The 22,781-nt window shown below is 42.7% G+C and overlaps 1 protein-coding gene across 3 annotated transcripts in view; it reads left to right on the top strand.

The window, feature by feature from the left end:
• Positions 1-4,803: 4,803 nt before the first annotated feature.
• The window catches only part of LOC118400776 (uncharacterized), a 36,672-nt gene continuing 18,694 nt past the window's right edge, over positions 4,804-22,781 (top strand). For 2 of the 3 annotated variants that reach the window (XM_035797787.2, XM_035797780.2), the window contains exons 1-2: positions 4,804-5,212; positions 19,929-20,764. In XM_035797787.2, coding sequence (XP_035653680.1) covers positions 5,134-5,212; positions 19,929-20,764 — 915 coding nt within the window. In that variant the 5' untranslated portion in view covers positions 4,804-5,133. Of the gene's footprint in view, positions 5,213-16,443; positions 16,488-19,928; positions 20,765-22,781 lie in introns of those variants that run through there. The other variant, XM_035797795.2, reaches the window with a different exon arrangement.

The raw sequence follows: 22,781 nt of genomic DNA, 5'->3' as shown, positions 1-22,781 counted from the left end.
GTGGGGGTCTTAGACATTTAGTTTGGCAGTCCATACCCCAGTCTAGTAGGTGTCCCATGGACCAGGAAACTAGTGGGTTATGTAGAGATAGCCAAGTGTAACCAATGTGAAATGGCTAGCTCGTTAGCGGTGGTGCACGCTAATAGCGTTTAAATCGGTGACATCACTCGCTCTGAGGCCTTGAAGTAGTTGTTCTCCTTGCTCTGCAAGGGCCATGGCTTTTGTGGCGCGATGGGTAACGATTCTTCGAGGGTGGCTGTTGTTGATGTGGGCAGAGGGTCCCTGGTTCGAGCCCAGGTAGGGGCGAGGAGTGGGACGGAAGCAATACTGTTACACAGGGGTACCCTAGTATAAGGAGGTTCTCGGGAGCAGCGATCAACAGAAAACTAAGAGTCTCAGTGGTCCACCCCAACCTGCAGAAGAATGGGCTTGGTCTGATATTCCACCTGACCGGAGCCAATGGGGCATACATCGAGGGCTTTAATCTGCAGATTGATGGGACATTTCATACAGGGCCTCTGTAAATCTCTGGCGAAGTCTTGATCAATGAAATTATCCGCAGCCCTGGAGTCCACAAAGGCTTGAATCTGGTGCTGACAGTTGTCCCAGTGGAGGGTTGCGGGTAGTAACAGATGGTGACTGGGTAGCTGAGAGGTAACTGCACAGCTCGTAGGTTTCTTCCCCTGGCGTATTCCGTAAACTCTGGGCGGGTAGCAGAGATTTTCGAGATCTCCGCCGTAGAGGAAGCAGCCTTCGCACATGCAACTGTCACGCTCCTGTAGGCTCAGACGTGTGTTACCCAGCTGCATGGGGTCCTCCATGCTGGGCTCAGTGGCCTTGGGGTACTCAGGAAACCGGAATGAGGGGTGCTGTCTTACCCATTCCCAGATGCAGTTGTCAACCTGATTGCCAGCATCATCAGGGACTCAAGGTCCTCTCCCAGTCCCCGAGTGGCCAGTTCATCTTTGATGGAGTTAGACAGACCTTGGTGGAAAGCAGTAACTAGTTCCTCCGTATTCCACCCACTCTTGGCGGTGAGGGTGCGAAACTCAATGACAAAGTCAGCCACTGGTCTGGCCTCTTGGCAGAGGTCGAACAGTCGGCTGGTCGCTTCTCGTCCACCGACTGTGTGGTCGAAGACTCGTCGCAGCTTGGCAGTGAAGGCTACTATGGATCTGCAAGATAGTGGCTGCTGTTCCTACAATGCCGTTGCTCACGCCAGGGCCTTGCCCGAGAGTAGAGAGATGATGTAGGCGATCATGGCCCGATCGGTGTGGAACGAGGTGGACTGTAGCTCAAACACCAGAAAACACTGAGTGATAAACTCCTTGCATCCTCCTGGGTGGCCGTCTTACCGTTCGGGGGCTGGGATCTTGGACTACCGGTGTAGAACCACGACGGCATCTGTAGCACTGGCTGATGAGACCTGGACATTGGCTCCTCCTGGGTTGGGGGCTTGCCGTTTTTTGCTGTTAGGCGGACAGGGATGAATGAACCAAGCTATTTATTGTAACACAGGGAGAGATGGAGTGCGGATCCGGGGAATCTCGTATGAGTTGTAGGAAACCAGATGTGGAGGCTGAGGTTGGAGTGAGCTGGGTTGGGACAGGGTTAACAGGTCCGAAGGGGAATCCAAGGGAGTGGTGGTGAGCTGAATCCAGAACAGGGTAGCAGTGAGATGTGGAACAGGAACCAGAGTGGCAAAACTGCAGTGAGAGGATTTTTATTTGAGAGAGAGAGAGAGAGAGAGAGAGAGTGTACTGGGGGAATGGCTGCAGGTCAAGGAGACACTGTATGTCCACTAGGGGGTGTGGCAGAAGCAGATGTGACAGACTCTGCAAGTACCTGAAGGGTCCCGGAGATTTGGCAGAGCTGTTCTTGCTGCTGTCCTAACAGTGCTCCTTGGTAGGCTACCACATTCCTGATCTGGGTGATCTCTGCTGGGTCCATGTTGTAGCAGAAGCTTGCTGTGATGAGGTTGGACCCATGTGCAGAAGAGACCAGACGAGGAATCAGTGGTTAAGGATAAACATAAATACTTTACTGAGAAACAGTAGCTGCAGGATCACAGTACACTAGAAAACAACAAACACTAAGTCTCGAAAACTCACTCAGGAAATGAACGCACATGGTAAACAATTCAAGCTTCTGCAAAGGACCACAGAAAACACACCTCTTCTTAAAAAATGTATTTCTTAAAGAAATTATTACTGTCTTGTCGCTACAACTTCCGTACGGGCTCGGGAGAGACGAAGGTCGAGAGTCATGCGTCCTCCGAAACACAACCCAACCAAGCCAAGCCGCACTGCTTCTTAACACAGCGCGCATCCAACCCAGAAGCCAACCAATGTGTCGGAGGAAACACTGTGCACCTAGCTCTCTGGTCAGCGTGCACTGCGCCCGGCCCACCACAGGAGTCGCTAGTGCGTGATGAGAGCACTAGCGACTCCTGAGCTAGCACTGTAATGCAGTGCCTTAGACCACTGCACCACCCGGGAGGCCCAGGAAACACACCTCTTTTAACAGGGACACACTCATGAAATAATAAGACACACCTGAGTCCAATACAAGTCTCTAGGGCGTTCTCTGTTGCCCTCTGGTGCCAGGAGGAACGATGACAGCCTGTGTATAGCCGTATATAAGACAACTGCTGGGACTGCCCCAGCAGAGCTCCTGACAGACAGCCACTATGGTGCATTACGTTTGTTGGAACCGCGGCAGCTCGCCAATAATAAACAATGATTCATTTAATATTGACTTTGAGTGTCCCTGTGTAAGAATTTCCACAACACCCTCTTTGCTGCTATAACAGCCTCCACACTTCTGGGAAGGCTTTCCACTAGATGTTAGAACATTGCTGCTATAACAGCCTCCACACTTCTGGGAAGGCTTTCCACTAGATGTTAGAACATTGCTGCTATAACAGCCTCCTCTCTTCTGGGAAGGCTTTCCACTAGATGTTGGAACATTGCAGCGGGTACTTGCTTACATTTAGCCACAAGAGCATTAATGAGGTCGGGCACTGATGTTGGGCGATTAGGCCTGGCTCGCCGTCAGCGTTCAAATTCATCCCAAAGGTGGTCGATGGGGTTGAGGTCAGGGCTCTGTGCAGGCCAGTCAAGTTCTTCCACACCGATCTTGACAAGCCATTTCTGTATGGACCTCGCTTCCTGCTGAAACAAGAATGGGCTTTCCCCAAACTGTTGCCACAAAGTTGGAAGCACAGAATCGTCTTGAATGGCATTGTACGTCATATCGTTAAGATATCCCTTCATTGGAACTAAGGGGCCTAGCCCGAACCATGAAAAACAGTCCCAGACCATTATTCCTCCTCCACCTAACTTTACAGTCAGCATTATGCATTCGGGCAGGTAGCGTTCTCCTGGCATCTGCCAAACACAGATTTGTCCGTTGGACTGCCAGATGGTGAGATGTGATTCATCACTCTAGGGAAACATGTTTCCACTGCTCCAGAGTCCAATGGTGGCGAGCTTTACACCACTCCAGCCGACCCCTGGCATTGTGTGTGCAACCACACACCTTGGCCATGGAAAACCAATTCATAAAGCTCCTAACGAAAGGTTATTGTGCTGACATTGCTTCCAGAGGGAGTTTGGGGATTGGTAGTTAGTGTTGCAACCGAGGACAGTAGATTTTTACACTTTGCACACTTCAGCACTCCCGTTCTGTGAGCTTGTGTGGCCTACCACTTTACAGATGAGCCGTTGTTGCTCTTAGACGTTTCTACTTCACAATAATAGCACTTACAGTTGACTGGGGCAGCTCTAGCAAGGCAGAGATTTAACAAACTGACTTGTTGGAAAGGTGGCCTCCTATGACAGTGCCACGTTGAAAGTCACTGAGCTCTTCAGTACGAGCCATTCTACTGCCAATGTTTGTCTATGGAGATTGCATGGCGGTGTGCTCGATTTTATACACCTGTCCAATCAAGTCAAATCAAATTGCATTGGTCACATAGACACATGTCAGCAACAGGTGTGGCTGACATTGCCAAATCCACTAATTTGAAGGAGTGTCCACATACTTTTGGCCATGTAGTGTATATTTCTGGAATGTTTTCAAACGTCTCACTTTGGCTATCATTGATTAACAGTAGTACAGTAGCAGGCTTGAAGTGCCGTGAAACATTTCCAGATCCATTGTTTTGTTGAGATGTTATATGTTAGCAGATGCCAATACAGTCTGGCTTTAACAATGGGATAAAATGTCAGATCTAGTCAAGAATCTGCTTGGGGATTTTATTTTGGTGTAAAAGTAGATCAGGAACTCTACTGTGAAGCAGACTGGATCATCCAGTCCATTTTCCTTTGGTATTTCCTGGCCCATGTGAGCATTTATAATGAAAGACAGCAAAGCACATTCTCCACCCTGTCTCTCTTCTGAGATGCAAAAGTGAAACATATCTGTTTTCCCAATAGAGTAATTGACACATGATGCAGATTCCATCCCCCCTCACTTTCTCTATGACAAGGGGGATAAAAAAGTCCTCAAGAAAATCCTCAAAGACTGTATCTCAGTGAATAATACCTTATCTGGTAATTGACCCACTCTACCCCTTTCTCTCTCCTTCTATCCATCTGTTATTATTCTCAGACATTCACCCTCAGGTTGAATTTGAGTCCCATGCTTCTCCCTAGTCTTTTCCCTTACTCCCGCTCCTCCTCTCTTCCTTCCTCCCTCTCTTCCCTTCCTCCTCCCTCTGGCTGGCTGCCACTCCTCCCAGCGGATCTGTGCCTGTGGTAGTGGTGTATGTTGTCGGTTGAGGCCGGCCCCCTCTCTCTCCTCAGATGGAGGAGTGAAGCTCACTGACACACATACAGACCGCAACAAGCCACAGGCAGGCACGCTACCAGACAGACCGGCAGACAGGTAAGCAGGAGGCAGGCACCATGACGCAAACAGGGGACAGACTCAGCTCTGTGACAACAGATGCCTCCCACAGGACTGAACACTGAAGTTTACTTTGAGAGCCTCAGTGGAGCTGGAATAAGCAGAAAATAAGACAAATAACAAAACGGGATGAGGAGTTCTTGACTGCTGTTTTTTATGCTGAGGAGGAGGGGGTATTTTACACACTTTTTCTGTAGTTGCTGAACCTGTGGAATTACATCTATGAGTCAGGGGAGGACTAAAGCCAGCATGGTATTCAGCTGGCAGAAGTCCTTTGCCATCCTGAACCCCTGGAGGAAAGGTACAGTATGCTTCATGTTGAACCTGTCTCTGTCCCTTGTGCCATCATGTTGTCTCATCCTAACAGCTAGATTTGCCAGCACATGTTGTAATTTGAGTGTCTGATGGATGTGTGTTTGTGGTTTGAGACAGGTGTCATTTCAGTCTGAAAGTAGAGGGTGTCTTTAGCATTGGGTTGTTATGGTGTCAGGATGTTAGGAGACTGATAGTCTCATCACATAGACCAGCGGTTCCCAACTCCTCAAGTACCCCCAACAGCACACATATTTTATTGTAGCCCCAGACAAAAAACACCTGATTAAACTAATTGAGGGCCTGATGATTAGTTGACAAGTTGAATCAGGTATGCTTGTCCGGGCTACAATATTATTTTTTTACTGTTGGGGGTAATCGAGGACTAGAGTTGGGAACCACTAACATAGACAAAAACAAACATATATTGACTCATATCCACATGGACTTTTTCTCAGTGAACAGATGAGAGTAAAGTAGTATTATTGCCTCTCGGTCTAAGGAAATGCATCTCAGTGCAAGAGGGGTCACTGCAGTCCCTGGTTCGATTCCAGGCTGTATCACATCCGGCCGTGATTGGGAGTCCCATAGGGTGGCGCTCAATTGGCCCAGTGTTGTCCGGGTTTGGCCGGGGTAGGCCGTCATTGTAAATAAGAATTTGTTCTTAACTGACTTGCCTAGTTAAATAAAGGTTAAATAAAAAAATATATTTAAAAAATACAGACGTAGGATCTTAATTTGATCACTTAATTTGATCACGCTGAGAATTTTCCTGAAATGCAGGAAATGCAAACTTCTAGTGTATTTGATTTTTTAAAGTCTTCTAAATGTGTAATTTCCACTTTGAAATTTCCAATTTATTTGCCCTCCTGAAAAATGTATCAACTCCTAGAGAAATGTCCATTATTTATAATCCACATAATAATTTGCATTTCCTGTTGATGAAGGATTATTTTCCTGCTGTATGTCCCAATAGAATGTATTGAGGAGAACTGGACTTGATACAGTGTAATGGTCTCTTGATTAGAATAAGCAACAATATGCTCTTATATAGCCTAGCATGGTTTTAATTTGGAGCCCAGACAGAACAATTACTTTTGCTTTCCAATGGCAATATATTTAATTACTATACCATTGGGGAGTGAGACATTTTATTTTATTTTATTATTCTCATTTATGTACCATCTGTTTGTTATATACGATCCAAGCTAAAGCAAAGCATATTGTACAGACCACCAAAAATTAGGTTGACTTCAAAACTCAGCAGTGTCATGAAATAACCAAACTCTAAGAGGAAGGGACATTAATAGTCGGTGCTGTGGAGCCGTTCTGCAAAAAGCTGTGAAACACGTTCATATCAATCCACATCCTCATGTCTGTGGTAATTGAACAATATCGTATTACATTAAATATGGTAATCAACAGACAAAAAGCTTTATATTATATGACAATGCAAAACCAAGTGCTTTGACAAATCACATCTGATAAAGCATAATAGCTACATATTGCATGTTTACGGGGGGAAAAAGTCTGAAATATCCTGACTCAAAAACATAGAAATCATCTTGTGTTTAGGACCTGTTAATAGTCACAGAATCTATGGGGCTCTTGTGATACAGTGTAACTTATCATTCTCCTTCCACTCCTTTATAATGGGACTATTAGCTGTAGCTTACAGGTTTGTCGACATTCCAAGAATCCGCCTCTATCAGATAACGATCTCAGCTTATGTACAGTATGACCAACACACGTTGGGAAGGATTGTCCCTCCTCAGATCCTCAATTTGTTTTGTCCCGAGAATTTCCAGCATTGTTGTAGTTGTGAAAGAGCTTAGACTCCCCTTGGCAGGAATCATGTTGTTTGCCATGATCCTTGGGTTGGAAGAAAATAACCATTGTAAAGATAACACTCACTTTGTGTACAGTACATCAAGGCAAGGCATTTATTGGTGTATTCTTGTGTGGCCCTATTGTTGTCTTCGATCCCGGTTAAGTTCACAGAACGAGGATTGCAAGAGGAGGTGAAATACAATGACGCTAATTATTTTGGGGGAAAAGGAGTTTATCACAACTCAGGATATGACCCAGATGCAGACACAGGAGACGGATAGTTTGGTTCTCAGAATATTTATTATAACAAAGGGACAGGCAAAGGGCAGGTCGAGGGCAGGCAGAGGTTCGTAATCCAAGGCGGAGTCAATCAGGGACAGAAAACGGCAGACAGGCTCAGGTTCTGGACAGGAGGAAAGGTCGGAACCGGGAAGACTAAAAAACAAGAACTAGAGAACTGGCGAAATGGGAAACATGCTGGTAAGACCTGACAAAACAAGATGAACTGGCAATAGACAAACATAAAACGCAGGTATAAATACACAGGGGATAATGTGGAAAAATAGGAGACACCTGGTGACGGGTGGAGACAAGCACAAGACAAGTGAAACAGATCAGGGTGTGAAAGAGCAAACATTCAGAAACATCCTTGGGCTCTTACTTTGTACATTCACTCTGGCTATCTACTCCGATTTCAGAGCACTCTGGTCTGAGTGTGCCAGAGCGCAGAATAACTGATGCATTTACGAACACACCCTCTGTGCATAGCGTTTCCCTGAGCACATAGTAAGGAATTACATCAGCAGTGTTTTAAAATGTTCACTTTATAGCGATAAACAAATTAAAAGAGTCCCCACTTGCCTCCCCGTATTCATCACCCTGACTCATAAACAACCAGGCAGAACGGCACACAGTGGAATTCACTGATATATGGAATGGAATCATCCTGTGAGTACAGGCTGACAGGTATGATTCAGATCCTGAGGAATTTGAGCACCTGGAGGGAGTAAGGGGAGTACTTTACATGTTAAACATCAGATTTACTTCAACTATGTGTGAAGTTCAACTGTGTCTTGATGCCCTAGTTTTTTCCAGTGTGATCCTGCTACAATAATTCATGATCATCACAATAATCAAGAGCCAATAGCAGTGTCGATGTAGGATTCCTTCATCACACCTCCAACAAGATTGGGAATGGCCTATTTAAACATATTCATGTTGATTTGTGTTCAATCTTGAAGTAATATGTGTTATTTAGAAACATCAGAGTTGGTTGGTGAGGGGGATTGTGGGAGGATTCTAACTCCAGACCTGAGCTGTTGGAGGAAACTAGCCCCAAGGAGACTTGACTTGAGTTAGCTCACTCTTGCCTTATCCTAATGGCGTCTGATAGTGGAGGAGTGGGGAGCGGGGTCTCTGCTAGCATCTAGCTCGCAGTCTGGGAGTCCTACTTAGGGTCGACATTACGTCCAAGGAAGAGGTGGAATTGTGAAAAAAGATAGAGACATGGAGCTGAGAGGTGCCCTGGTGGGTTTCCTTGGGGGATGAGGTGAGAGATGGGGAAGGGCTGAGAGGGAAGGTGTGTCGTGGTATTTCACACCTCATCAGGGCATCTTGTTTCTGTCACCTGAACTGCAGTTGAAATGATGTTGGAAAATATGTTTTTTTTGTTTTCTTTCGGGTCAATTGGATCACAATGGTGTTTTCCTTGAATTATAAATGTGTCTCTTGCGTAACAACTACCTCTTTCCCAACTGTATTTAATTAATTTATTTATTTTGCTCCTTTGCACACCATTATTTTTATTTCTACTTTGCACATTCTTCCATTGCAAAACTGCCATTCCAGTGTTTTACTTGCTATATTGTATTTACTTTGCCACCATGGCCTTTTTTGCCTTTAACTCCCTTCTCACCTAATTTGCTCACATTGTATATAGACTTGTTTATACTGTATTATTATTATTATTGACTGTATGTTTGTTTTACTCCATGTGTAACTCTGTGTCGTTGTATCTGTCGAACTGCTTTGCTTTATCTTGGCCAGGTCGCAATTGTAAATGAGAACTTGTTCTCAACTTGCCTACCTGGTTAAATAAAGGTGAAATAAATAAATAAAAATAAAAAGTATCCACCTCCAGTTATCATTACATCCATAACAACTTGAGGTTGAAACATGTATTAAAAAACATTTCATGACAGTGACTAGTAATGGGCATGAAGTTCTACCAGCAGACTTATGGTCAGTCCAACTAACCACTCAAAGTGCTAACAGAGAACGGACATTCTCCAAAGCCCCCCGGCCGTAAAAATAGCATGCCTGTCACAACCTGTTTATGACCTTTCCACTTAGGATCCAAGGGGCCAACTGAATTAATAGTTTTGCCCGGGGATTTCACATGCCATTGCCCAGAGCCTGAGCTACTGGAGCCCGCCTTTTAGCATTCGGAGGAGCACACCTGCGTGGGGAGATAAAACCTATTTCCAAAAATACTAAGCAGGAAACCACACTTTCCAGTGAGTAGAAAAAAAATGTATTTGAAACTCTTCTTGGCCTAGTTTATTTAATGGGAGCATTTCAGTAGAAATATACTGTACATGCTCAACCTAATAACATCTGTCATTCTCTAGTTGTAAATCATCTGTTTGTTGGGATCTCAGCTTCCACCCTACTGCGAGAGCAGTAGTGGAATGTTGAGTCTGCACATACACAGGTCAACACACCTCAGGGAGGGTCCGTGAAATCTAATGAAGGACACACACACACACACATACACACACACACTGAAGAGGGGAGGAATGGATATTACCCCTCCTTACAGCACATATTTTTGCCCCTCCCCAATCCGACCAGCTTCTGCCAACTGGCTGGCTGGCTGTGTTTTCCCTGTGAGGGAGTGACAGCCATCCAGGAGCTTAAACCGTTGTTCTCACAGTAGAGTGGAGGCTCCAGGCATTTGGAAGGGCGATCCATTTATCTGAACTCCCCTTTAAAGAGATCACTGTGAAGTTGATTATCCGGGGCTTATTTTTGTTGGCTAAGCTGATTGACAATAATCAACTGTGGGTCTGGAATGTAAAATTAATGTTAAGGGAAACACCTGACTCCGTCTTTTATGACAGAAAGGATGCTAAAGACGAGTCTAGGGGGGCGGACAGTGTGTAGCCTAATTATATGTTGTGGGGTTACTCAGCCTTACTGAAAACAGGCTGACTCAGCTGTCTGTTCAACTACAGTGTGGGATTTCAGATCTGTTTTGTCTTTCCGTTGATGACAGCTGGATGATGTTGACACTTGCTTGGGTGCAATAACAGATTATTTGAGGGATCAAGCCAAGCAGATTGTATCACAATGGTAGTAGTTTGATTACATGGTTGAATAAGCAAGGTGACTTCAGTGTGTGATTCATGTCAATCTGGTCCCATTTCTGTCTGCTGCCAATTCAGAGGAGCTGGCAATTACTGCATTTATGAGTAAGGATGAGATAGCATAAACAGCGAAGAAAAGAGTCAAATGTTTTTTTTATCACAAAGCAAGATTTTTGTTTTTCTAATTTCTTGAACCAGTTTCTTGATTAACTTTAATCCATGAAATAATGTTTTTAACAATCTCCACCTTTTATTAATTTCCACATTCTTGGTTTTGAAAATAGGTTCCTAGGTTCTTCAGTCCCAGAAAAATATGTTTTCTCTTAAAACCTCTTCTATTTCCTCCTAAATACAAACATAATTATTTTTCATGAGATGGCCATAAACAATAATATAGTTTTAGAAAGGTCTGGAACTCACCATTCTGGTAATAGTTAGTTATAAATTGTTATTTTGTAATTTGGGTGTACTTTAACATTGAGGGGGGTCTTTAAAAAAAAAATCACCTAACAGCAGGAACAGCACCATCTAGTGGACAGAACCTGGTCATATCAGGATGTCGGATGAGACATAGACCTAACAACTTCAATTACTAATTTCTGTGAACAGGTGGGAAAAACATCACTGAATTCACTGAGAATACATAACAAATGGCGAAGAATCAATACTCCGACTTTGGTCCAAATCGGATGTTAGGTACTATATTTATTGAATATTAAATGAATCCTATAAAGTAAAATTGCCAATTTGGGTGCAATCAATTATCTTAGTTTATCAGAGAACAAATTATATTTAAAAAAAAAAATAATAATAATTATCTTATTTGTTTCTAACAACAGAAATGATTGCAGAACAACCTGAGATGGTGGGTGTCGAAATCCTCCATATTGTGCTTTTTTTGAGGTGGAACAACCCCACAGCCAGATGAAACCATAACGAGCGGAATCGCGAGACTGTCACCGTTCATGTTTTTTTTCTTTCAAATTTTACCTTTATTTAACCAGGCAAGTCAGATAAAAACACATTCTTATTTTCAATGACAGCCTAGGAACAGTGGGTTTAACTGCCTGTTCAGGGGCAAAACAACAGATTTGTACCTTGTCAGCTCGGGGGTTTGAACTTGCAACCTTCCGGTTACTAGTCCAACGCTCTAACCACTAGGCTACCTTGCCGCCCCATGTGACGGGTTGGGCACTCCCAGGCTGGGCTCACTCACTCAGAGGGAATAGATTATTTGTCTGGATAGGCCAGAAAACATAACACGTTAGTCCCTATGCAAATGTGGCTTCTGAAACCTGACACAGACGGGGCTTCCTGGCTTTATAAGGCATGAGACCCTAAGGCGTTCACAGAGCACTTTGCACATCAAAATGTCAATGGGTGCTGTTAAAAAAAGATGGCTTGGATAAAGGGACTTCAGAAATGATTTCCTCTAAGCTTGCTCTGTGTAGACAACGTGAAACACAGCAAACCTTTAGTTCTTTGGTTTGCTATTGAGTGAGAACCTATAGCCAAAACCAGTTGACCAAAACCAGGTCAACTTCTCCAACTAAGTCATTCCAGTACTTCTGCTGAAAGATAAGGTATTGAATAAAGAGTTTGTGGTCGAGGTTATGGAAGAAAACTGATTGGGAAATAGGGTCTCGACATATTCTGCAAACACAGGCATTGACCTATTTCTCTTGTTTGTATTTTACAAAACACATACCTCCACTGTATTCATACTCCTGGGCACTTACACTGTATTGCATTAGTCACATTCCAAGCTGCCTGGAGCTGGGTGAGGTGCTGTTTGATCTCTCTGAACAGGGAGCCAGGTCTCTAGGTCATTAATTGAAAATCCAAAGGGATTTGGATGCAGATTGCTTTCTTCTCAGGACAACAGAAAAAAATGCCCCCTCATCAGCAAATCCCTGTGCTCAATTAGAAGCACAGCACTGCTTTAAATACTAGTGCATATCAATTCCTAGGATGTCAGTGAACTTCGAAGTACAAGGCGAATCACACCTTGTGAGGGTAAAGCTTCGGCCGCTAGCATAAACATTATGGTAATGCAGTTTACAATTTGCTTGCATGTTAAAGAAAACTCGGCGGAAATTGAGAAAAAAGGGGCCTAGCCCTAAGAAGTTAAAGAAAACTCAGATTAGTTATTTTTGGTGGGACAGTTGGGGGCTTTAGTTTACAGTAGCAGATGCAAACATTTAGTAACTTTCAACCAAAATACAACAGCCTACATGTTGTGCAGTGTGTCTGACTATAGGATGGAGTGCAGTACACTAGTTGTCAGGGCCGACTCTAGGCTCGTTGGGGCCCTAAGAAAAATTGGGTTAGGGGCTCCCCAACTCACGGCAAAACATTTTTGTGGCCCCCCTTTTGATGGTGGAGAGAAAATGTTTTGTTTTAAAGTTAATTTCCTGTAATTCTGCAGATTTTGCCATGAGGGCGGAGAAAACTGCAATTTCATAATACATTTCCTGCAATTCTAGTCCTTTTGCCATGGGGCAGAGAGAATACATGTGCAGTTGTACAGCACATTTCTTGCAATTCTACCCATTTTGTAATGACTTATGCCATGTTAATATGATATCTGAGTGAGAATGACTAACAAATTATTGGGGGCCCCCTGGACCAGGCCATGATTACTACACGGTTATTTAGCTGGCTAGACTAACTACCAATAAAAAATTGTTTAGCTGATTGAGTGACTGTCAGTGGCTAATTGAGTGACTGTCAGTGACTGTCATAGCAAGAGAAAAAACGCTGATGCATAACCACATTTTTAAATTGTGCGGTCTATTTGACTATTCTTACTCTCAATAGTAAGTTGAGACCTCGACTGAGCTCATGGAACCGGCTCTGGTAGCTGTTATGCAGGAGATCCTCAATGTTGCTCTTTAACTATCTACTCCTTCTGGTCTGTTGCAATCGTGTGAGATACACCAGTTCCCATTACACTCGTATTGATAACACATGACTGACCATAGACTGACCTGATAAAGACAATGAAGAGAAAGTCAGAGCGGTACTGCGAGAGGGTTACACACAGACTGCAGTCTCTCATATCTCCCCCAAGGGACCACAGCCTTATCAAGGCTTAGGGAGCTGCTGTAAATCGGTATACATATGAGATTTACTAGTTCTTTAGTGTACAGTCATAACCTTGAGGGCCATCCCAGACATCCATTTCCCATACTTCTGATTGGACTGCTCAGGATTCAGGAGTGTCCATGCAATGTGTTCATCTGGGAGCAATAGGACTTGGTTAAATGTGTGTTTTTGTTTGCAGTCTTGCTGTTGTTTGTACTGGTGAAACCTCTATTAAGGGAAGCACCATATGATCCTGCATACGCTTTTGTTCAGGGCTCAGGCTAGATCAAGCACGAACAAGCATTTCGCTACACCCGCAATAACGTCTGCTAAACACGTGTACGTGACCAATACAATTTGATTTGATTTGATCAAAGGCTGTATATTCCAGACTCCGGAGACATGCTAAAGAATGACTTACCTCAGACATAATTCACACTTGGACAAGTCTTTCATCTGATGTTGCTAGGTAATCATTGACACAATAGGGCATAAACAGTGTTGAAGTACAGTGCCTTCAGAAAGTATTCATACCCCTTGACTTATTCCACATTTTGTTTCGTTACAGCCTGAATTCAAAATGGATTAAATATTTTTTTCTCTCTCACCCATCCACACACAATACCCATAAAGACAAAGTGAAAATATGTTTTTGAAAATGTATTGAAAATGGAATACAGAAATCTCATTTACTTAAGTATTCACACCCCTGAATCAACACTTTGTAGAAGCACCTATGGGGGCAATTACAGCTTTGGGTTATTTTAGGAATGTCTGTATAAGCTTTGCGCATCTGGATTTGGGCGGTGGCGGTGAACAGCAATCTTCAAGTCTTTCCACAGATTTTTTTTCTGAAGGCACTGTAGTTGTACTTTTGCTCTGACCACAGTGGAAACAGTTGTGCTACATTTTCCTGGCGTTTGAAGAAAACAGGAAATACATTCCCTTGCCTCTACTGCAATAATTTGTTTTGAGAATACTGTCTTGAGTTAAGCCAGTGAAATTCTTTCCACATGTAACATTAGCACTACGGGAATGTCATGTAGAAAGTACACATCTCATTCCAATTAAGTGAGACATACCAAATGACACATGTACAACACATGCAATTTTGTCCATTAAAACTCATTCATGATATCTACTTTAATAAACAGTGGAATTTTGACTGAATGTACTTCAGTTGAACACATTGAACTCAGAATTTGAAAGAGAAAAACACATGTAGGCTACATTTGACTGTATATGCTAGCAAGTATTGCTTTCTGATACTAATGTTAAAGTTATTTGTCCACCAGTGGAATTTCTGAATCTTATAATATTTCCAAGAGGCCAACGTTGTGGTCTGGAAACACCCACATAACTGCTCCGCCATCTTGATTCACAAGCTTTGGCCAGAATCGGTAAATGTAAACTAACTGGGAAAACAAGGCCATTGTTTTAAATGGGAAGAGACCTGAGCCAGAACCAAGGCTGATAGGAGCTGCTATCTAACCCCAAAACAGTATTATCACAACTGATTGTTTTCTCAGGGATAACATGGGTGTGCCTCCATTGTCGTGGATGTTATTCACAGTGAAATAATAAAACAATGGGTTTTGTTTAGTGAGAAAAAGCAGGCGAGCAAACAGGGTGGAAGTATCTCCACCTCACAACCCCCACTAATATTCAAATGCAATTCCATACTAAGAAAATTCATTCAACTTCAAAAAATGAGGGAAGAGTATCACTGTAATATGATTTATTACGATGTAATTGACTGGCTGCTTTTAAATCTGACACGTCACCATCTCCAAATAGTTTGTTAGTAGAATGTTATAACAAAACATGGTGGTTACACCTATTCCAATCACTTTTGTGTGCTCATCTCAGCGACCAACTTCCTGCCAATTAGGTTTTTAGGATCATCACTCAGTCTGAGCTCCTGTGAATTTGATCATCCATCATTCTATCCATGTCCCCTCCAATCCAATCACAAACTCTGCCTGCCTAATTTCCTAACAATCAGCTATGGAATTCCCCTGGAAGTGTTTATATATTCCTGCAGCCCACTCCTTAAGTAGGCATAATTTAAGTAGGCATCATGTTAGGAAGTTTTGTTTTGTTTGGTAATGAGGTAAAAGGTGGTAATGGGATTCAACTAGTATTTATATTCAAATGAATTCAGTTGTACTTTTCTTTTAGCTCTCACAAATGTTTCCTTCAAATACTCCCCTCACTAAAGTGAATGAAAGCACTGGATTACATCTTCAAAGCCCTTTTTAATCTCACATTTGCCTTGCCCAGATCTTCAATTTAAATAGTCTCTATAATAGCCTCTATTGTTGAAGTATTATCTAACAATCTGCTATTACGTTATACCAGAAAGATGCTTGGGTTAGATTTGCAGCACAGGACTAAATAAATAGAATAAAGTAATAATCAGATTTAATTAAAACATATGAGATGCTTAAGGAGATGGTGGAGGTCTTCTTGGGTCCAAACCGAAGGGACCTGAGGACAATCACACCAGGACCCGAACGGACTCGATAATTTCAAAAAAGGTGGGACCCCGGAACCAAACCGAGCCGAGAACAATCAGACCCGGATCCGAATGGATCCGACGACAACCAAACCTAGACCAATGATTTATGGATTGCCCTGGATTGCTGATACTATGTATTGGTCACTGACTATGTTTACATGCAGTCACGCCCTGGTCTAAGTATTTTGTGTTTTTCTTCATGTATTGGGTCAGGCCAGGGTGTGGCATGGAGTTTTTGTATTGTGGTGTGTTTTGTCTTGGGGTTTTGGTGTGTATGTATTTGGGATTGTAGCTAGTGGGGTTATCTAGCAAAGTCTATGGCTGTCTGGAGTGGTTCTCAATCAGAGGCAGGTGCTTATCGTTGTCTCTGATTGGGAACCATATTTAGGCAGCCATATTCTTTGGTTGTATTGTGGGTGATTGTCTTGATGTCCTTAGTATGTGTTAGTTTGCACCAGGTAAGGCTGTTTCGGTTTTCACTACGTTTATTGCTTTGTAGAGTTTGTGTTTTGGATTCGTGTTACGTTGTGTGATTAAACATGGATCGCAATATACACGCTGCAGTTTGGTCCGACTCCTTCACCTTATGAAAACCGTGACACATGCCCACCAATATCCTGTTATTATTCGGGATACTCAAGTATTTTGTTTTTGAGTTGACACATGTAAACAGCATATCCCGTTTACAATAACTCGAAAAAGCTTGTATCCCGGTTATGAGAAACCCGGCTAAGATGCCTGGGATATACTGATCTTAGAGGGGATACTGTGGCATGTAAACATCTTATCTCGTTTACTGTTGTTTTTCGCAGGCTCAGTTTCGCATAACATGGGTGTTGTGTGATGATGTTTTCATCTGATTGTCAAAGAAATCACTTTAAAAAGTAGGCTACCTGAGCAGTTCCATCCCCTATAATTCCATAATTTATTTTGCTGATACTCCCTTACTGGACCGTATAGCCTACTAGCTACTTTCAACCCATATCTAGACAACTTTCTGATTTATAATTTCTGACATTAGGCAGGCCATTTGATTGTCAGCTACAGTTAGATAAATTCATTTTTTCTTCTGTCACAACTTGTTGACCCAGAAGGCTAAATAAAGTAGTGCTCACCAGAACAATCTCTTACATCGATAGAATGAATGCATTAGAAATCTTGTAAAGTTGACTGTTTCATTTATGCACCGGGGAGAAAAACGCAATAACTCTAAAACAGATTGGTCCTGTGTAAAATGTCCAAATGTCATACGTTTTACCGGTTTTAAGGAAATGAAAAGCTGAGAACTATGAAATACCTTTCTGATAGGACTTCAACTCATCTTGGGTGCATATTTTATGTGGTTGAAATACTGTCTGCTTGCATAACATTGTCAAAGATAACACATTTACATGTGCACATTCACATTTTCTTAGGGAATACTGAAAGAAATCATATTTCTCAACTCCTGTTCCTGAAACAAAAATTAAAATTGATTGTATCACTTTACTGAAAGAAGTGCATAATTCTGCAGGAGTTAATATTATATTATGCTACGTGTGAGAGGTTATAGACCTACAGTCAGTGTCCAGATTTCAGTTACTATTCCATTTAACCCATATTCATTTAAATTAAGAATATTCTGTTTATTTTTGGATACAGGGAAACTCATGAGTGGGATATCAAAAGGTCCAACTACTATGCAGAATACTGTGCGCATGTAAACGTGTTCACTGAGAGGCTTTGAAGCCACAGCTCGGCCATATTGGCACTCCTCAGTAGGAGCAGTCTTCCATGGGAAAGAATGGAATTCTACAGTATTTTCCTTGAAATGTTTTAAAGACAAAATTACATGTATAAGTATTTTTCTTGTTGTAGTGGGAACAGTAACATTAGTAATCTCTAATGTCTTCATATGAAAATATGAAAAAAAATATGAAAAAATGTTTACCTCACATAATATACTTTAAAAGTATGCCAAGATGGAGGCATGTTGGTTTCAACACAGCGGCCCCTATTAGTTATCTAGAGTATATATAATCCATTGACTTAGACCCGAGTGACAAAAACAATATGTTTATCAGCCAAGTTGCTCTTCTGGTTAATGAATAGGTCTTAATGTGTTACGTATGCCTCTAGGAAGAGGGAACGCAACACCCTGCTACAACTCAACTCCCTGTGAAGTGCGAGATGTATGGGACTGTAGGTGCGAGTAAGAATGACAAAAGGCAGAGAATTACCATCTACAGGGAATTTATTCCGTCACACGGTAATTTTTGGGGAAAAGGGGCTGGACGGAACCTAAGCAAAGAAAGTAAATATCAAAGCCCCTTCTCCTACCTTACCTGCCTACCCACTACTTACGTAACTAGCACCACCTGGTGCACTAACCAAAATAGAAGGGCTGGTCCACCCAGGTCTTACCTAGTGTGCATAGACAGTGACCTACTACGGGTTATGTATGCCCGCAGGCCTCTTGCCTAAGCACTCCCTAGGTGCCTTCCCCTTCCCCCCTGGGAACCATAACAGAATAACAAAAACAATTTCAATAATCAAAACAATGCATCCTATTGACACATAACAGACATAACCAATCAGCTCTCTCACTCAACCAACACAGGACACACTACTCATCGCTCTCATAACAACAACCAACACATGATATCACCCTCATCTCTCTTCGCTCAGCAATCACCTCCTTTTCTGAGCAACAGAACACTGGCTTTTATAGCTGTAGAATGAGTCTAATGGGATACAGCTGTATCCTGACGGGGGGGGTCAGCTCAATTAGCCATGAGGTCGACCAATCAGCTGCTTGGGGGTTTCCAGGAAGCCATTTCCTGAAATACATACAAATACACAAACCACAACACAGAAACTGGGGAACGTAACAATATGTTGGCTAAGCCTTTTATACGACAATACATTCACCCTATTAGCTTCAAATAAATATGCTATAGGCTATGCAGAGCCGTGTTCGGGTTCATTCGGGGCTATTCAGGTCTATCAGCTGTAGTTACATAGACCCAATGACAATCAAACAGGACCCGACATTGACTGGAAGGAAAAGTTAGAGTTTTGGACCAGCTCGGGTTGGGTCTCGGGTATTCGGGTTAGGGTGGACCCATGAAGACTTCTAGGAGATGGTGTTATGTAGGTTTGTTGTTTTGGAATTCAAAGTAAGGGGGGAAAATGTTTGATTGACACAGAGGAGTATCAGATTGCCCGTGTCGAGAAAGAGGAGATGTCACATATGAATGCACCCCATCATAGTATTAAGCTGGACAAGCTGGACAGTCCAGTGTGGGGCACGTTTAAATAGTGTGTGTCCTGTGTACGTACGCCCGAGTTAAAGAATGCTGGTTTGTGTAAATACCAGTCTTCAGGTTTCATTGGAAGATCCTCAAATACCTCTTAGATGTATATTTTGAGAGTACATCTGTCATTCATGGTCAAAGGAATTGGACATGCAACTGTGAGTCCTTTGGAACAAAAACACCATCCTCCTGCTTACACAAGAAGAGAGAATATTTCAAATACCTGAGCGGCTCCAGTTTTACATTTACTCTTGACATCCACTGTCCTTAAGAAAGAGATGTTGTAATTAGATGTTAGTGATGTTCTCAGGTATTCTATGTCTCTGGTCAAGAAAAGTACATTTTGTAATCTGAAAGAGTTAACTTTTTGCTTCGCCGTCCCTTTAGTGCACCTGAAGCTTTCTGGCATATGGTATTGTTGTAGCCCTTAGAGTAGACTGCTATGCAACACTTGAAAACTGGCGTACACTCGCATACATTTTTATTTCATTGGGGATAATTGTGAGTGAAATTCAAGTCACTTGTGGGAACACTCGAAATAGGCAACTCGGGTAATGCGCAAAAAAAAACTGCTTTACTAATTGTGCTTTTCATTATTCACAGGGAAGGGGGACAATGTGCTGGATAATGAGGTTGTCTTGACCAAGATGAAGCTCTTCAACAACTTCCATGAGAAGCTCCTCAACAACGCTGATGATTCTTCATCCACTATCTCCATGTCAGTATCGGAGCAGGACATCTCAGAGCCTGTCAAAGGCTTGAAGGGGAATGCTGATCTGGATAACATGCCTGGAAAGCCCCTGATGGAGTCAAACTCAGGCTACCTCTCTGACATTTTCTCAGACTCTCAGCTTCCCATGCTGTACAAGTTTGAGTCGGAGGACTCTGGGGTGGAACTGCCCAGTGGAACCAACTCTCCGTCCACACCCACCGGCTCAGAGCAGAGCTTTGTGGTCCACAGCCGGGAACCCTCCTATGACTCCTGTAACCTCAATACTCCTGTCCCTACCCCAGGTCCACTCCTCACCATTGAACAATGCTCTGACACCAAACAAAAAGAGGATTTAAGAGACACACCATGTACGATTGTAGACAATGCTGTGCTGGAGTGTAATACTGTGGAGTTGGGGGCTGAACTCAACACAGAGGTTGAGAGGGTAGACCTTCATATAACTGAGAAGGACATACATATGGAGAGGGCCCAACACAGGGCCTTGAAGGACACTGCTGAGGACAGTGACAAGGTTTCAGAGGAGCTGGGTGAGAACAGGGCTGTGACTGACGGGATCAACTCAGAGAACACAAGGTCCAAGAGCCAGTGCTCTACAGGGGCCTGTGATGATATGACAGGAGTTAACTTTGAGCAGCGTCCTCTGAGGAAAAGCACGACGAGCGACAGCCTAGAGGAGTATATGGAGGAATGCTGTAGACTGAGTGAGGTAAAGATATCCCCGGCCCCCACACTTGGTATCTACTCCCAATGTTTTATATTCTGTTTTATGTATAAAAGATGAAGGTTTATTGATGGGGAAATGTGTTGTAGCTATGCCATCTGTGTACTTTCATCTGCAGCATTAAGTGTGTTGGCTACTTGAACAGAATCAAGGACCTCATTTTTCATTCATATGAAAAACACACATCTCTTAAAAGGATTCAAACCAGGGATACTTTAGTGACTTCTCACTAATTTAAACATGATGCCCTCAGTAGTTTGATGGATTTTGGGTGGTGGACAACAAAGATCTTTACGCTCCCTAATTATCCCTGATTACGAACCCTTCCCAGTCTCTATGTCAGCAGCTAATCATGGAACCTCTAACGAGAACACGGCTCTAGGAAAGTATCTCTATGGGCAGGAGAGTATTTCAGGGAATTTGGGTGTATTTCGAGAGAAATGACTAAACTTTGTCTTTGCGTTTACAAGTAGGTGCTAGATTAGAATCAAACCAATAGCGGTGTAGACCACATCATCACAGTATTGCAAAAAGATAACATCACGCTGTTATTTTTTAAATTTTTTAAAATTTATTTAACCTTTATTTAACCAGGTAGGCTAGTTGAGAACAAGTTCTCATTTGCAACTGCGACCTGACCAAGATAAAGCATAGCAGTGTGAACAGACAACACAGAATTACACATGGAGTAAACAATTAACAAGTCAATAACACAGTAGAAAAAAATGGGCAGTCTATATACAATGTGTGCAAAAGGCATGAGGAGGTAGGCGAATAATACAATTTTGCAGATTAACACTGGAGTGATAAATGATCAGATGGTCATGTACAGGTAGAGATATTGGTGTGCAAAAGAGCAGAAAAGTAAATAAATAAATAAAAAAACAGTATAAAAACAGTATGGGAATGAGGTAGGTGAAAATGGGTGGGCTATTTACCTATAGACTATGTACAGTTGCAGCGATCGGTTAGCTGCTCGGATAGCTGATGTTTGAAGTTGGTGAGGGAGATAAAAGTCTCCAACTTCAGCGATTTTTGCAATTCGTTCCAGTCACAGGCAGCAGAGTACTGGAACGAAAGGCGGCCAAATGAGGTGTTGGCTTTAGGGATGATCAGTGAGATACACTTATAAGATAAGTGCTTGTTGATTTTACAAACAGCACAGCTTAAATCTCTAATTATGGGTAAAAAATTTATAAATACAGTATTCTCATACTGAACCTCCATTATAGGGACGGCAGGTAGCCTAGTGATTAGAGCGTTGGACTAGTAACCGAAAGGTTGCAAGATTGAATCCCCGAGCTGACAAGGTACAAATCTGTTCTTCTGCCCCTGAACAGGGCAGTTAACTCACTGTTCCTAGGCCGTCATTGAAAATAAGAATTTGTTCTTAACTGACTTGCCTCATTAAATAAAGGTACAAATAAAAAGATAGCTATGACCTCAACTTGTCCTTAGTGAGATAGCTGAGCAACAAAAAGCTACTTTACCCATTCAAAAGGACCAGTAGAGGCACGTTCCCTAATGAAAGCTTGTGAATGACAGCTGTGCTTTCATTCATGTTTGGAAAAAATGTATATCTTATTTTTCATGTTCCAAACGAGAAAACAGTGTTGTCTTGTAGAGCTGCACCTGACAGCTGTAGAGGTTTGCCAACCGATAATAACCTGTTTGACGTGCTGCTGTACACATCACTATCAGCTCTCAGCTCTGTCTTTGATACGGCGTCAAATGCTCTCTCATCTGAATGTCTGGTCGATTTTGCTTTTGACTGAAGATGAGCGTTTCGTCTGAGATGCTTTGATCTTCTCCCCCCAAAAATCTGCGTAACATTTATTTCACTGTAAGTAGCCTAGTCATCAATTTATTTAGGCAATAAGGGATACGTGAGCTATAAAAGTTTACCGTGGACAGTTTGGTGTGCTGTGTCAAGCAAGGCAAGGTGAAAGTGATGCCCATGACATATGTGACCTTTTGACAATTTCCCAGGACACAGATGGGA

This window comes from Oncorhynchus keta, chromosome 2, assembly GCF_023373465.1.
Source record: "Oncorhynchus keta strain PuntledgeMale-10-30-2019 chromosome 2, Oket_V2, whole genome shotgun sequence".
Lineage (NCBI taxonomy): Eukaryota > Metazoa > Chordata > Actinopteri > Salmoniformes > Salmonidae > Oncorhynchus > Oncorhynchus keta.
This window is presented reverse-complemented; position numbering and strand designations above follow the sequence as displayed.